Source organism: Schistocerca cancellata, chromosome 3, assembly GCF_023864275.1.
Source record: "Schistocerca cancellata isolate TAMUIC-IGC-003103 chromosome 3, iqSchCanc2.1, whole genome shotgun sequence".
Taxonomy (NCBI): domain Eukaryota; kingdom Metazoa; phylum Arthropoda; class Insecta; order Orthoptera; family Acrididae; genus Schistocerca; species Schistocerca cancellata.
Window position 1 is genome coordinate 288065830 of NC_064628.1, and position 17603 is coordinate 288083432.

At 44.8% G+C, this 17603-nt stretch overlaps 1 protein-coding gene across 1 annotated transcript in view; it reads right to left on the reverse strand.

Moving 5' to 3' along the window:
* LOC126176275 (uncharacterized) overlaps positions 1-17603 on the reverse strand; it is a 121425-nt gene that overhangs the window by 32971 nt on the left and 70851 nt on the right. Inside the window, exon 6 of the mRNA XM_049923424.1 lies at positions 9042-9106. Within this exon, the coding sequence (XP_049779381.1) occupies positions 9042-9106 (65 nt within the window). The remainder of the gene's footprint in view (positions 1-9041; positions 9107-17603) is intronic.

The window sequence follows — 17603 nt, forward strand, 5'->3', positions numbered from 1 at the left end:
TCGGACATACATGCATGTTCGGAGTATGAAAAGTATTCGCAGGTGAGAATACGAACAACCATCAGGTGTACGAGGGTGAGTCAAATGAAAACCTTAAATTTTTAATAACAAATCGAAATTTCGCACCGTTATCCTGTAAGTTGGTAAGCGTGCTACAAACAGTGTGAAAAATGGCCTGTAGGTGGCAGCATAGTGCAGATGCACACATACCGTCGTAGTATCAGTATAATAATGGCCGCCCGCTTGCGACCTGCACCAGGGAAGAACAGCGTTCTGTTGTTCGGTTTTTGCGTAGTGAAGGTGTGAAACCCATTGAAATTCATCGACGAATGAAGGTTCAGTACGGTGATGCATGTTTGTCACAGTAGCAAGTCTAGGAATGGAGTAGGAAGTTCGCAAACGGTGTGACTTCAGTGGAAGATGCTCCTCGTCCAGGTCAGGCACAACGAGTTGTGACTCCACAGAACATTGCAGCAGTTGAAGCCACAGTGAAGGAAAACCGGCGAGTGACACTGAATGACATTGCAGCATGTTTACAGATTAGTCATGGGTCAGCACACCACATCGTGCATGATGTGCTCCAGTGTCACAAAGTGTCTGCAAGATGGGTGCCACGGCAGCTGACTCCTGAAATGAGAGAACGACGTGCTGATGCTTGTGAAGAACTTCTTCGGCGCTTTGAACGAGAAGGTGATGGCTTCCTTGCAAGAATCGTTACTGGGGACGAAACCTGGGTTTACTTCCACCAACCGGAACCGAAGAGAGCGAGCAAGGAATGGCGCCATTCCTCATCGCCAAAACCAAAGAAGTTTCGAACAGAACCATCAGCAGGGAAGGTTTTGCTGACTCTCTTTTGGGACGAAGAAGGCGTCATTTTGGAGCATTGTTTGCCTAGAGGGACCACTGTCACCAGTGCATCATACACGGATCTCCTAAAAAAAATCATCTGCGGCCTGCAATCAAATCAAAGCGACGTGGATTGCTGTCAGCAGGTGTCCTTTTGTAACATGAGAATGCAAGGCCCCACACTGCCCGTACGACAGTTGCAACAATCACAGACCTGCATTTTGAGTGTCTTCCTTATCTACCATACTCACCAGATCTTGCCCAAAGTGATTTCCATATGTTTGGACCTATGGGAGGAAAGAAGTTTAGTTCTTATGAACGCGGTACATGAGTGGTTGCGCGGACTACCAAAAGAGTTTTTTTCTAAAGGAATTTATGCATTTTGTAAGCGCTGGAGGACTTGCATTGAGCTTGGGGGAGATTATGTTGAAAAGTGATACAGCTTTGTACCACTTATACAGGGTGTTACAGGCCAAACTTTCAGGAAACATTCCTCACACAGTTCTCGCTTCCCGCGCCCGGGTTCCCGGGTTCGATTCCCGGCGGGGTCAGGGATTTTCTCTGACTCGTGATGACTGGGTGTTGTGTGATGTCCTTAGGTTAGTCAGGTTTAAGTAGTTCTAAGACCTAGGGGACTGATGACCATAGATGTTAAGTCCCATAGTGCTCAGAGCCATTCGAACCATTTTTGATTCCTCACACACAAAGAAAGAAAATATGTTATGTGGATATATGTCCGGAAACGCTTACTTTCCATGTTACAGCTCATTTTATTACTTCTCTTCAAATCACATTAATCATGGAATGGAAACACACAGCAACACAACGTACCAACGTGACTTCCAACACTTTGTTACAGGAAATGTTCAAAATGTCCTCCGTTAGCGAGGATGCATGCATCCACCCTCCGTCGCATGGAATCCCTGATGCGCTGATGCAGCCCTGGAGAATGGCGTATTGTATCACAGCCGTCCACAATGCGAGCACGAAGAGTGTCTACATTTGGTATCGCGGTTGCGTAGACAAGAGCTTTCAAATGCCCCCATAAATGAAAGTCAAGAGGGTTGAGGTCAGGAGAGCGTGGAGGCCATGGAATTGGTCCACATCTACCAATCCATCGGTCACCGAATCTGTTGTTGAGAAGCGTAAGAACACTTCGACTGAAATGTGCAGGAGCTCCATCGCGCATGAACCACTTGTTGTGTCGTACTTGTAAAGGCGCATGTTCTAGCAGCACAGATAGAGTATCCCGTATGAAATCATGATAACGTGCTCCATTGAGCGTAGGTGGAAGAACATGGGGCTCAATCAAGACATCACCAACAATGCCTGCCCAAACGTTCACAGAAAATCTGTGTTGATGACGTGATTGCACAATTGCGTGCGGATTCTCGTCAGCCCACACTTGTTGATTGTGAAAATTTACAATTTGATCACGTTGGAATGAAGCCTCCTCCGTAAAGAGAACATTTGCACTGAAATGAGGACTGCCACATTGTTAGATGAACCATTCGCAGAAGTGTACCCGTGGAGGCCAATCAGCTGCTGATAGTGCCTGCACACGCTGAACATGGTACGGAAACAACTGGTTCTCCCGTAGCACTCTCCATACAGTGACGTGGTCAACGTTACCTTGTACAGCAGCAACTTCTCTGACGCTGACATTAGGGTTATCGTCAACTGCACGAAGAATTGCCTCGTCCATTGCAGGTGTCCTCGTCGTTCTAGGTCTTCCCCAGTCGCGAGTCATAGGCTGGAATGTTCCGTGCTCCCTAAGATGCCGATCAATTGCTTCGAACGTCTTCCTGTCGGGACACCTTCGTTCTGGAAATCTGTCTCGATCAAACGTACCGCGCCACGGCTATTGCCCCGTGCTAATCCATACATCAAATGGGCATCTGCCAACTCCGCATTTGTAAACATTGTACTGACTGCAAAACCACGTTCGTGATGAACACTAACCTGTTGATGCTACGTCCTGATGTGCTTGATGCTAGTACTGTAGAGCATGTCAACACAAGAACCGAAGTCAACATTACCTTCCTTCAATTGGGCCAACAGGCGGTGAATCGAGGAAGTACAGTACATACTGACGAAACTAAAATGAGCTCTAACATGGAAATTAAGCGTTTCCGGACACATGTCCACATAACATCTTTTCTTTATTTGTGTGTGAGGAATGTTTCTTGAAAGTTTGGCCGTACCTTTTTGTAACACCCTGTATACAGTAAATAATATGTAAAAAATGTTTTCATTTGACTCACACTCGTATAAGGGAATAACGACAATAAAAAATTGTGCCGGAATGGGAGTCGAATCCTAATTTCCCGCTTTATGCCAGCGGTCACCTTCACCGCTTTGGCTATCCGTGTATGCCTTATGGCCAGAACCAAACTCCCATACGTCCTCACAACCTGTACTGGTACACACTTTATGTAATTCCCGTACAGGAGAGGACATTTTAATTGAAAGTCGCTGCCTCGCACCGGCGGTTAAATACTATACTGCAGTACGTGTGTTGTTAAGAAGAACGATGCAATATTCCTTAGGACATGCATGCATGTGATTACATCGTTTTTCTTAACTACGCAGGCACTGCGATGCCATATTTATCCGCGGATACTAGGCAGAAACTTTCAGTTTAAATGTTCTCATATTACACTCCTGGAAATGGAAAAAAGAACACATTGACACCGGTGTGTCAGACCCACCATACTTGCTCCGGACACTGCGAGAGGGCTGTACAAGCAATGATCACACGCACGGCACAGCGGACACACCAGGAACCGCGGTGTTGGCCGTCGAATGGCGCTAGCTGCGCAGCATTTGTGCACCGCCGCCGTCAGTGTCAGCCAGTTTGCCGTGGCATACGGAGCTCCATCGCAGTCTTTAACACTGGTAGCATGCCGCGACAGCGTGGACGTGAACCGTATGTGCAGTTGACGGACTTTGAGCGAGGGCGTATAGTGGGCATGCGGGAGGCCGGGTGGACGTACCGCCGAATTGCTCAACACGTGGGGCGTGAGGTCTCCACAGTACATCGATGTTGTCGCCAGTGGTCGGCGGAAGGTGCACGTGCCCGTCGACCTGGGACCGGACCGAAGCGACGCACGGATGCACGCCAAGACCGTAGGATCCTACGCAGTGCCGTAGGGGACCGCACCGCCACTTCCCAGCAAATTAGGGACACTGTTGCTCCTGGGGTATCGGCGAGGACCATTCGCAACCGTCTCCATGAAGCTGGGCTACGGTCCCGCACACCGTTAGGCCGTCTTCCGCTCACGCCCCAACATCGTGCAGCCCGCCTCCAGTGGTGTCGCGACAGGCGTGAATGGAGGGACGAATGGAGACGTGTCGTCTTCAGCGATGAGAGTCGCTTCTGCCTTGGTGCCAATGATGGTCGTATGCGTGTTTGGCGCCGTGCAGGTGAGCGCCACAATCAGGACTGCATACGACCGAGGCACACAGGGCCAACACCCGGCATCATGGTGTGGGGAGCGATCTCCTACACTGGCCGTACACCACTGGTGATCGTCGAGGGGACACTGAATAGTGCACGGTACATCCAAACCGTCATCGAACCCATCGTTCTACCATTCCTAGACCGGCAACGGAACGTGCTGTTCCAACAGGACAATGCACGTCCGCATGTATCCCGTGCCACCCAACGTGCTCTAGAAGGTGTAAGTCAACTACCCTGGCCAGCAAGATCTCCGGATCTGTCCCCCATTGAGCATGTTTGGGACTGGATGAAGCGTCGTCTCACGCGGTCTGCACGTCCAGCACGAACGCTGGTCCAACTGAGGCGCCAGGTGGAAATGGCATTGCAAGCCGTTCCACAGGACTACATCCAGCATCTCTACGATCGTCTCCATGGGAGAATAGCAGCCTGCATTGCTGCGAAAGGTGGATATACACTGTACTAGTGCCGACATTGTGCATGCTCTGTTGCCTGTGTCTATGTGCCTGTGGTTCTGTCAGTGTGATCATGTGATGTATCTGACCCCAGGAATGTGTCAATAAAGTTTCCCCTTCCTGGGACAATGAATTCACGGTGTTCTTATTTCAATTTCCAGGAGTGTATATAAATTGAAGGTGGAGAGGAGAGAAACGAAAGGAAAGGGAAGGGCCTATTGATGTCGAGACTTTATGCAGAATCAGCGGAGACGAGTGAAAATGTGTGCCAGACCAGGATTCGAGCCCGGGACAAGCTTACTAGGCAGTTGCGTTAACCAGTGCGCTACCCGGAGCAGTGTTTATGGCAGTTGCGCGGGATATCTCTGCACGCTTCTCGGCCGACTCACATTCCCACCTAACGCCACCTATTCGCAGTCCCCATCCATGCCTACGTGCTCGCTACTTTCACATTTCTGCAGCAGGCTAAACGTAATTCTGCATCCGTACTGAAGGTGGTGGGTTCATTTCCCACCGAGGTGAATTAATTAAATATGAACGAATGGTGCCTGTTCTTTCGGACATATCTGAAGGAACAGACACCACGCATTCATATGTAAAGTATCCTCCCCTGTACAGGAAATACATAATACGAGGGTTGGAACTTTAATAGTGGCAAATATTTATTTACCACTTACACAAAGCAGACACACCTTTCAAAGTTTTCCTGTCCTTTGAGAGTAGTCACCAGCATTGTGTATAACCCCTTGCCAGCAATGTGGAAGTCGTAGGACACATTTAGCAGCGCCAGATGTGTTGATACATCGAATGGAGCCTCAGGAATCAAGCCCCATTGATCGACCAAATCAGTCGCAAGTTGGTGCCACACGAGACCGGGCATTGTCCTACAAAATGATGGGCGCATCCTGCAGAACGTTTCACCGCTTCTTTCTCTAAGCTGTTCATTTTTGGAACACAGCCTGCAATCCACCACAGTCCCAGGACTTAAGCCCTTGTGATTTCAACATGATTCCTAAGATGAAGGAAGCACTTCTTGGCATTCGTTGCAGAACTGTTACAGAGAGTCCGGAAATAGACCGCTCCGCTCGAACTATCAACACAACTGGCGCTGCTAAAGCTATCCTACGAGTTCCACATCACTGACAACTGGTTATACACAGTTCTGGTGACTACTCTGAAGGACAGTAAAACTTTGTAACATTTATCTATTTTGTATAAGTTGTAAATAAACATTTGCCGCTATTAAAGTTGTAACTCTCGTACAAGGCATGTTTTTAAATAAGTGCCGTTTTGAAATTTAAAAAAAGACGTGCTAAGATATCTGAATGATTTTATTTTTACATGAAAGCCTGTACCTTAATCTACTTTCTTACATAATTTCCGTCAATATTGAGGCACTTGTCATAACATTGTACCAGTTTTTGAATACCCTCCTCACAGAAATGAGCCGCCTGACTTGTCAACCACTGCATCTCCACTGTTTTGACTTCGTCATCGTCTTGAAGACGCTGACCGCCCAGGTGTTACTTCAAGTGCAGGAACAGATGGTAGTCACTGGGCGCAAAATCGGGGCTGTACGGAGCATGATCTAGAGTTTCCCATCGAAAAGATGTGATGAGATCTTTGGTCTGATTCGCCACATGCGGACGGGAATTGTCTTGCAGCAAAACGATGCCCTTGCTCAATTTCCATTGACTGTTGCTTTGATTATGGTGTGACGTAGGCCACCCATGTTTCATCGCCCGTAACAATTTGGCTTAAGAAATCATCGCCGTCGTTGTGGTACCTCTGAAGGAAAGTCAATGCACTCTCTAAACGTTTGGTTTTGCGCACATCCGTCAACATTTTCGATACCCAACGTGCGCACAATTTTCACCAGTTCAAGTGCTCGGTCACAATGCCACACAAAACACTACGAGAAACATTAGGAAAGTCATCCCGCAAGGAGGAAATCGTAATGCGTCTGCTTTCTCTCACCTTATTGTCCACTTCCTGCGCGAAACTTTCATTAACGAGCGAAGGATGGCCACTCTGTTGTTCATCATGCACATTTGTGCGGCCATCTTTAAATGCTCTCACCCACTTTCTTACCATTCCATCACTCATAATGTTTTCTCCGTAAACTGCACAGATCTCACGATGAATATCGATTGCTTTTAGGCCTTTAGCACTAAGAAATCTTATAACAGCCCGTACTTCACAGTCGGTGGGACTCACGATTATCGGAGGCATTTTAAACACTCAGTATGTAAGCTACCGCTTCTGTTTTTCTCTTTTCTGCTGATGGTTAAGCCTGCGAGCCGAACGTATAAGTGAAAAATTTTGCACAACGGATTTTATAACGCTAATTTGTCGCCCTGACACTTATACGCTCTCCAGAAGGGTAAGCTTATCCTTTGCTCTATATGTGACATCAACTAGTATGCAAATCTGGTTGGTTTCTAACTATATCCTCAGTATACGCTAGAATGTTCAAATGTGCTGACCTACAAACACTGCCTCCAGCAGGTGGTTGCAAACATGAAATACACAAATAAGTAGATAATAAAATGACAAAGGAAAGTACTAGCTATGAAATGAAACACTCAGTAGTGTTAAATTCTTTACTCTTCTGCAATTCACTCTATTCAAGATTACACAGTACGAGCAACATTATAGTTCTGCCTACTCACATTTGGTAATCGCTCTGTCTGGCACTGTCCTGTGATATATTCACGGTCGTAAATTCAAGAACGGAATACTGACATCAGCTATGGCAATTGCAATTATATTTAGAACTACACTCGCGACTAGCAACGTGAAGCCTCAGCATTGAACGAAAAAGACACGTGATCAGCAATTTACTTTACTTCCCTAACCGCCGTTGCGAATGCACGACCACTACTGTGATCTAACGCTTATCGCTGAAAAGGTTCTCGGCTCAGCGAGATAACGTAAATTCTACTTCACCAAAAGCTTCCGTGGGCACCTCCACGGCTGCCGTGGAACACCAGACGATCCTCAGGCTCTCGCTACAAGTACTCTGTCCCAGTAACGAGGTCGCACACCCCGCCAGGACCAACCTCACTCCTCGACGCCCCAGGAACAAGTGTTTCTCAGTCGCTACGCTTTTTCGTAGCTCCTGTTCTTTTTTCTTCCCCCTTTTAATGTGTGTGGCCAATCAAGTTGCTGGAAGGCGTTCGTTTCCGAGCGCCGACCAATCTCATTTTTGCAACCGACCGAAGCTTCTAGAAGCTTCCAGACTGTTCCAGAAGCTTCCGCTCCAGCCGTTGGGAAAACCACCTACAAGTCCCCACGCGTTTTGTGAGCGAGCCCCTGTGTCTTCTCCTAGTCCTCGGCCACGTGGCTCCCTCTTAGCCGCGGTCCACCCGCCTGGAGTTTCCAGAAGCTTACGAGCGCTATTGTCTTCAGCTCTCAGGCCTGCCTGCCACGCTTGTGCCTTTCCCGTTCCCCTGCCAGCCTCCTTTCTCCGTCCGCTTCACTATCGCTCAATGTGCAGATATTCTGCTACAAATTAAGATCCCTAGCCGATGTCAGTATCATTAATGGTTTCCTGTCTCGATGTTTATACTATTAAAGGGTCTTCTTTCGTCCGCAGCTCGTGGTCGTGCGGTAGCGCTCTCGCTTCCCACGCCCGGGTTCCCGGGTTCGATTCCCGGCGGGGTCAGGGATTTTCTCTGCCTCGTGATGACTGGGTGTTGTGTGCTGTCCTTAGGTTAGTTAGATTTAAGTAGTTCTACGTTCTATGGGACTGATGACCATAGATGTTAAGTCTCATAGTGCTCAGAGCCATTTGAACCATTTTTGGGTCTTCTTTCCGGAGTGGTAGTTGTAATGTTGCTCAAAATGATGCCACCTTTCAAGTACACAACTTAAACAAGGAAGAATCAGACTGTAATGGCGTCAGTGCGTAGATTAAGGTACAGGCTTTCATGTAAAAATAAAATTATTGAGATATCGTAGCACGTCTTTTTGTAATTTCAAAACGGTACTTACTTAAAAAACGCACCTCGTGTATGTACGAGTACAGTTTGTGAGGCAGGAACGACGACATATGGAAGTTTGGGTCTGACCGTGAGACGTGCACGGGTGGACAAAGCGGTTGGGGCGATGACTCGCGTAAAGCGGGAAATCCGGGTTCGAGTCCTGGTCCTGCGCAAATTTTCACTGGCGTCATTCCCTAATACAGCTGATGGCTGGTCGTATTCGGAACTGCGAATACCTTTCAAGTACAAAATGTGAACGTGTTTAGTGAACAGAGTTCCATTAGGGCGACGCACTTCTTGTCCGAGGCGCGTCCGGCGGCGGTGGTCTGCGTGGCGGCGTCGCGGCGCTCGGCCAGCACCTGCTGTGGCAGCAGCAGCGCCAGCTGCAGGCCTCCGCCCCCGCCGGGCGCCGCCGCCGCCGCCGCCCCCACCGCCTCCAGCAGCTCCCGGCCGTCCACCACCACAGCCACCCCGTCCGTCGCCACCACCGTCTCCTGCAACAGTCCGCAGTTAACACGCAAGCAAAACTCTTCTTCTATCTTTCAAGCAACTCTAAAAAGATTCAAAAATTGGCCGAATGCGAGTAGGACTAGCACGCTGACGGTTTCTTGCAAACTCATACGTATAGTTCACCCATCCTGGAAATCGAGTATCTCAACGATTTTTGCCTGTTTTCCATATGGATACTGGTAAGATATCGGTCCATGGAATTCCAAGACCGTATCAAGATCTCTGCAGTAGAATGAGATTTTCACTCTCCAGCGGCGTGTGCGCTGATATGAAACTTCCTGGCCGATTAAAACTGTGTCTGGACCGTGACTCGAACTCGGTATCTTTGCCTTTCGCGGGCAAGTGCTCTACCAACGGAGCTACCCAAGCACGACTCACGCCCCGTCCCGGAGCGCTAGTTCTGCAAGGTTTTTAAGGAGAGCTTCTGTAAAGTTTGGAAGGTGGGAGACAAGGTACTGGCAGAAGTAAAGCTGTGAGGAGGGGGCCTGAGACGTGCTTGGGTAGCTCAGTTGGCAGAGCACTTGCCCACGAAAGGCAAAGGCCCCGAGTTCGAGTCTCGGTCCGGCACACAGTTTTAATCTGACATGAAGTTTCATCTCTGCAGTAGTTCCTCAGACTAGACTGGACATACAAAAAGAAACGAGCAGAGGACTTCATATATGTTGATATAGAAGATTTAGTAAAATTATTTTTATTTATTTACTAGAATCTGACTGCAACTTACATTTTATGTTTGCATGTACTAATAGTTGTCTATTAAGTTTTCGACGAATGAGGAATGCATTGTATATTCTAATGGCAAAAAGGCATTTTTATGTGATATAATTACAATTTAACAATTTCCACATTTTCTTTACTTTAATTCTACTGTGAAATCTTGCTTCTTGTTAAATTTCATGAGTCTACGTTCAAGGGAAAGTACTATAAGTAGGCTGTTTAGGTTTTTATATTGGTAACGCCACGTAGCGCTCTGTATGAAAATCACTGTCTGTGCTGTGTGCCGTCTGTGGCTGGTTGGCATTGTTGTAATACTCGCCACTGTAGTGTTGGGCAGTTGACTGTTAACAGCAGTGGTGGATGTGGGGAAGTGATATGGCGGATTTTTGAGAGCGGATGATCTGGACGTGTGTCCACCAGAGACAGTACATTTGTAAGACTGGATGTCATGAACTGATATATATAATATGACTTTTGAACAATATTAAGGTAAATACATTGTTTGTTCTCTATCAAAATCTTTCTTTTGCTAACTGTGCCTATCAGTAGTTAGTGCCTTCAGTAGTTTGAATCTTTTTTATTTAGCTGGCAGTAGAGACGCTCGCTGTATTGCAATAGTTCGAGTAACGAAGATTTTTGTGAGGGAAGTGATTTGTGAAACGTATAGGTTAATGTTAGTCAGGGCCATTCTTTTGTAGGGATTTTTGAAAGTCAGATTGCGTTGCGCTAAAAGAATATTGTGTGTCAGTTTAGTGTAGTGAATAGGTAAAGAGCGAAATGTCTGAGCATGTTCAGTTCTGCTCAGCTGTTTGAAAATCAAATAATGAAGAGATTTATCAGCACAGTAATTCATTAATTCTTCTAAGGGGACGTTTCAGTACCCTATAGGTTTTGATGAGTGAGTTTGCGAGCATCAAATTATGTGACAGAAGTGACCGAATCTTTTGATTGCAATGACTAAGAAGCTTAAAAATTTTACACCATCAAGGGACCATAGACCTTATCCGTATGTGACATAAATTTGAGCTTCATACGTCTACTCGTCCTTGAGAAAAAAGATTCTTAACAATCAGATAGACAGACAGACGGACAACGTAGCAATCATACACTACTGGCCATTAAAATTGCTACACCAAGAAGAAATGCAGATGATAAACGGGTACTCATTGGACAAATATATTATACTAGAACTGATGTGTGATTACATTTTTACGCAATTTGGGTGCATACATCATGAGAAATCAGTACCCAGAACAACCACCTCTAGCCGTAATAACGGCCTTGATACGCCTGGGCATTGAGACAAACAGAGCTTGGATGGCATCTACAGGTACAGCTGCCCATGCAGCTTCAACACGATACCACAGATCATCAAGCGTAGTGACTGACGTATTGTGACGAGCCAGTTGCTCAGCCACCACTGTCCAGACGTTTTCAATTGGTGAGAGATCTGCAAAATGTGCTGGACAGTGCAGCAGTCGAACATTTTCTGTATCCAGAAAGGCCCGTACAGGACCTGCAACACGCGTTCGTGCATTGTCCTGCTGAAATGTAGGGTTTCGCAGGGATCGAATGAAGGGTAGAGCCACGGGTCGTAACACATCTGAAATGTAACGTCCACTGTTAAAAGTGCCGTCAATGCAAAGAAGAGGTGACCGAGGCGTGTAACCAATGGCACTCCATACCATCACGACGGGTGATACGCCAGTATGAAGATGACGAATACACGCTTCCAATGTGCGTTCACCGCGATGACGCCAAACACGGATGCGACCATCATGATGCTGTAAACAGAAACTGTATTCATCCGAAAAAATGACGTTTTGCCATTCGTGCACCCAGGTTCGTCGTTGAGTACACCATCACAGGCGCTCCTGTCTGTGATGCAGCGTCAAGGGACACCGCAGCCATGGTCTCCGTGCTGATAGTCCATGCTGCTACAAACGTCGGCGAACTGTTCGTGCAGATTGTTGTTGTCTTGCAAACGTCCCTATCTGCTGACTCAGGGATCGAGACGTGGCTGCACGATCCGTTACAGCGATGCGGATAAGATGCCTGTCATCTCGACTGCTAGTGATATGAGGCCGTTGGGATCCAGGATGGCGTTCCGTATTACCCTCCTGAACCCACCGATTCCATATTCTGCTAACAGTCATTGGATCTCGACCAATGCGAGCAGCAATGTCGCGATACGATAAACCGCAGGCTACAATCCGACCTTTATCAAAGTCGGAAACGTAATGGTACGCATTTCTCCTCCTTACACGAGGCATCACAACAACGTTTCACCAGGCAACTGCTGTTTGTGTATGAGAAATCGGTTGGAAACTTTCCTCATGTCAGCACGTTGTAGGTGTCGCCACCGGCGCCAACCTTGTGTGAATGGTCTGAAAAGCTAATCATTTGCATATCACAGCATCTTCTTCCTGTCGGTTAAATTTCGCGCCTGTAGCACGTTATCTTCGTGGTGTAGCAATTTTAATGGCCAGTAGTGTATAATGTTACAGTTTTCACGTACTGAGGCACAGAACCCTAAAATCATTCATTTTCATGCTTCAGGTCGCTTTTCTTTTCTTCCACTTGACCGGTTTCGAGCCAGATGCCCATGCTCATATCTATTAGAAAACATTCGAATTACAAATGGTTCACATTGTAGATGACTTAAGAATTATGTTTGGGAAACGTCAAACTTCTTAGGAAATAAGTTACAGTACAACAACTGAGCAAGATACCATTTGTTGCAGTTATACAGCAACCTGTTGTATATGAACTGAAAGTTCACTGTCATAACTCGCTGCAGGTTATTAGCATTTTTAAGAAACCTGATTGGTGCAGCGCCTACGGCACTGAAAAATGTCCTCTATCTGGAGAGAACGGACTGACGATATTCATAAAAACGCTGCTTAATACAGCATGAAACACTGATGTGGAATTCAATAGAATTAAAATATTTTAAAAGGAGTTCATAAATATTTTTAAAAAATAAAATTTTTATACGGATTTTAACTGATCCAAAGTTTGTAGAGGTCAAAAGTGCCCTCCATGCACTAACAGAATACATAAAAGATGTTGCTAGATGTAAAATATGAAACAAAAGAAAAGTATCACAGCAAAGTGAAAAATTAGCTGCTGGGCACACAAACGGTGATGATAAGCGTGCAGAATGAAAAACTTAGTCGACCCTAGGATACGTTACATCAGTAACGATGATAGCACCTCTTGCCTTGATAATGGCCTCAACTCAGCGAGGAAGAGAATCCACAACAAATTTCGTGGATGTGTACGCTATGTTTCATCTGCTGTTCCAAACATTTGCAGACTTCTTCGGTGGGTGATCGGCTGATTTAGGGGGACAGCTGAGATGCGATAGTGTTGTATCAAAACAGTAACGTATGGGTGCAGCTATGTGAACCAGGCTGTTTGTCATTTTGGAAGAGGGCAGCGTCTATGGCATACTCATAACACACACGTAAAAGAAAGAGCTTGAGTTTGTCGCCGAGGATGTTGAAATAACGCTGCCTCAGCTCAAGTTTATCTTTGTATACAAACCTTACTGTATTAAATGTGTTGCCGTTATCACAGCTGCAAAAATAGTAACTTTATATTATCAAATGATAATATTAATTACGTCCAAGATACATTGTTTTAATAAATTCAAAGGAATAATCAGTGTTACTTGGAAAAATTTGTATGGTCTGCGTCGACGTAAAGCAATGGGGGGATGTGGGTCCACCTCGATGCAAAACACTTTTGTTTAATTTCTTCCACAAACTGGTTTCAGGGAAATATCGCCATTGTCATTGGGTTTCTTTATTCGAAAACAAGCAAAATTAGCATCGTTACAAAACATTACGAAAACGTTATTAAATGTGCACTATTTGGTTCCATATACTGTACTGTATATGTGAATACTTTTATAATACCTTTTTAATTCTGAGACACTGCGTGATTTCTAAGTTTGTTGTCGTTTCTACGGCTTTCAGCATGTCATATGCAACGGTATGAGCGGCTGCTGTTAACATATGTGGACATACGAACTTGCAAACGTCACTGTTATATCATTGGGAATTGTGGTAGCGTTGTGAATACGGTTTTCGTGAGCACGAGATTGTAACGTCCCGTGAGTAATGACAGATTACCTTACAACCTAAAACCCACAAAAATCGCATTCACAACACTACTGCAGTTCCTAGTAGTATAACGCTGACGTATGAAAGTTTACATTTGTTAATAGCATCCGCTCATAACGTTGCAGATGACATGCTGTATGCCAAAAAAAAAAAGACAACAAATTTAGAAATTACGGTGTCTCAGATTAAAAAGATATTATAAAACTTAAAGATTTCTTGAAATTATAGCAGCCAGTCACCTTTTGTTTCGTTTTTGAATTTTTATTATCCCATTACCGGTTTCGAACCGTCTAGCGGTTCATATTTAGGTGGTACATATTTATTGGTAGTCTGCAGCAGTGTGGGAGTCATATAGCTGTGGACGTATAAACAAAACATGTTAAGTATCAAGTGTGATTCACGATATGAGACAGATTAAAACTGAAGAAACTGCAAAAAGGTGGGAATTTAAGGAGATGGGACCTGGATAAACTGACTAAACCAGAGGTTATACAGAGTTTCAGGGAGAGCATAACGGAACAATTGACAGGAATGGGGGAAAGAAATACAGTAGAAGAAGAATGGGTAGCTTTGAGGGATAAAGTAGTGAAGGCAGCAGAGGATCAAGTAGGTAAAAAGACAAGGGCTAGTAGAACTCCTTGGGTAACAGAAGAAATATTGAATTTAAGTGATGAAAGGACAAAATTTAAAAATGCAGTAAATGAATCAGACAAAAAGGAATACAAACGTCTCAAAAATGAGATTGACAGGAAGTGCAAAATGGCTAAGCAGGGAAGGCTAGAGGACAAATGTAAGGATGTAGAGGCTTATCTCACTAGGGGTAAGATAGATACTGCCTACAGGAAAATTAAAGAGACCTTTGGAGAAAAGAGAACCACTTCCATGAATATCAAGAGCCCAAATGGAAACCCAGTTCTAAGCAAAGAAGGGAAAGCAGAAAGGTGGAAGGAGTATATAGAGGGTCTATACAAGGGCGATGTACTTGAGGACAATATTATGGAAATGGAAGAGGATGCAGATGAAGATGAAATGGGAGATATGATACTGCATGAAGACTTTGACAGAGCACTGAAAGATCTGAGTCGAAACAAGGCCCCGAGAGCAGGCAAAATTCCATTAGAGCTACTGACGGCCTTGGGAGAGCCAGTCCTGACAAAACTCTACCATTTGGTGAGCAGGATGTATGAGACAGGCGAAATACCCTCAGACTTCAAGAAGAATATAATAATACCAATCCCAAAGAAATCAGGTGTTGACAGATGTGAAAATTACCGAGCTATCAGTTTAATAAGCCACAGCTGTAAAATACTAACGCAAATTCTTTACAGACGAATGGAAAAACTGGTAGAAGCCGACCTCGGGGAAGATCAGTTTGGATTCCGTAGAAATGTTGGAACACGTGAGGCAGTACTGACTCTACGACTTACCTTAGAAGCTAGATTAAGGAAAGGCAAACCTACGTTTCTAGCATTTGTAGACTTAGAGAAAGCGTTTGACAATGTTGACTGGAATACTCTCTTTCAAATTCTGAAGGTGGCAGGGGTAGAATACAGGGAGCGAAAGGCTATTTACAATTTGTACAGAAGCCAGATGGCAGTTATAAGAGTCGAGGGACATGAAAGGGAAGCAGTGGTTGGCAAGGGAGTGAGACAGGGTTGTAGCCTATCCCCGATGTTATTCAATCTTTATATTGAGCAAGCAGTGAAGGAAACAAAAGAAAAATTCGGCGTAGGTATTAAAATCCATGGAGAAGTAATAAAAACTTTGAGGTTTGCCGATGACATTGTAAGTCTGTCAGAGACAGCAGAGGACTTGGAAGAGCAGTTGAAAGGAGTGGATAGTGTCTTGAAAGGAGGATATAAGATGAACATCAACAGAAGCAAAATGAGAATAATGGAATGTAGTCGAATGAAGTCGGGTGATGCTGAGGGAATTAGATTAGGAAATGAGACACTTAAAGTAGTAAAGGAGGTTTGCTATTTTGGGAGCAAAATAACAGATGATGGTCGAAGTAGAGAGGATATAAAATGTAGACTGGCAATGGCAAGGAAAGCGTTTCTGAAGAAGAGAAATTTGTTAACATCGTGTATAGATTTAAGTGTCAGGAAGTCATTTTTGAAAATATTTGTATGGAGTGTGGCCATGTATGGAAGTGAAACTTGGACGATAAATAGTTTGGACAAGAAGAGAATAGAAGCTTTAGAAATGTGGTGCTACAGAAGAATGCTGAAGATTAGATGGGTAGATCACATAACTAATGAGCAGGTATTGAGTAGGATTGGGGAGAAGAGTAGTTTGTGGCGCAACTTGACTAGAAGAACCTGTAGGACATGTTCTGAGGCATCAAGGGATCACCAATTTAGTATTGGAGGGCAGCGTGGAGGGTAAAAATCGTAGAGGGAGACCAAGAGATTCAGAAGAATGTAGGTTGCAGTGGGTGCTGGGAGATGTAGCAGCTTGCATAGGATAGAGTAGCATGGAGAGCTGCATCAAACCAGTCTCAGGACTGAAGACCACAACTTCAATAACATGTGATAGATTTTCTTGTGTTACTAACAGTTATTAGTATCGATTCGTTGGTTGTTGGTGCACAAAGTATTCTGGAAAACATTTCTTCAATTTGTTTTCCAGAATACTGTGTGCAGCAATAACCAACCAACGGATACTAACAACTGTAAGTAACGCAACAAAATCTATCTCATAACGTGAATAATTCTTGCCACACTCAGTATTTACATGTTTCGTTTATGCGTCTTGCCACTGCTACACGACTCCCACACCGCTGCAGACAACCAATAAATATGTACCACCTGGAGATGAATCGCTAGGCGGTTCGAAACCAGTAATGAGCTAAAAAAAATTCAAAAACGAAACAAAAGGCGACTTGTTGCGGTAATTTCAAGAATAGTTTATTCATTACAGTCACATTGACCCTGATGCAAAATGAATGAAAGTTTTATTATAAAACTGTTCACACAATGCAGTGTCGGGAAGCAAACAGAATACATGTAATAATGTTTACCGCGATGTTTTGTAATGGTGCTAATTTTGCATGTTTTAGAATAATGAAACTCACTGATGGTGGTGATATTTCCCTGAAATTATTTTCGGGCGGAGATTCCACAAAAATGTTTTGAATCAAGGTGGACCCACAGTCCCATGGTAATTTCAAAGAAGTTCCAACGTAAATGATAGACTTATTAGAGTTTAAAACCGGGAAAAAATAAATTTACTTAACAAATTTCACGATGCAATTTTTCCAAAGTGCACGCTGAATCCGTAGGGCCTTATACACTACTGGCCATTAAAATTGCTACACCACGAAGATGACGTACTACAGACGCGAAATTTAACCGACAGGAAGAAGATGCTGTGATATGCAAATGATTAGCTTTTCAGACCATTTACACAAGGTTGGCGCCAGTGGCGACACCTACAACGTGTTGATATGAGGAAAGTTTCCAACCGATTTCTCATACACAAACAGCAGTTGACCGGC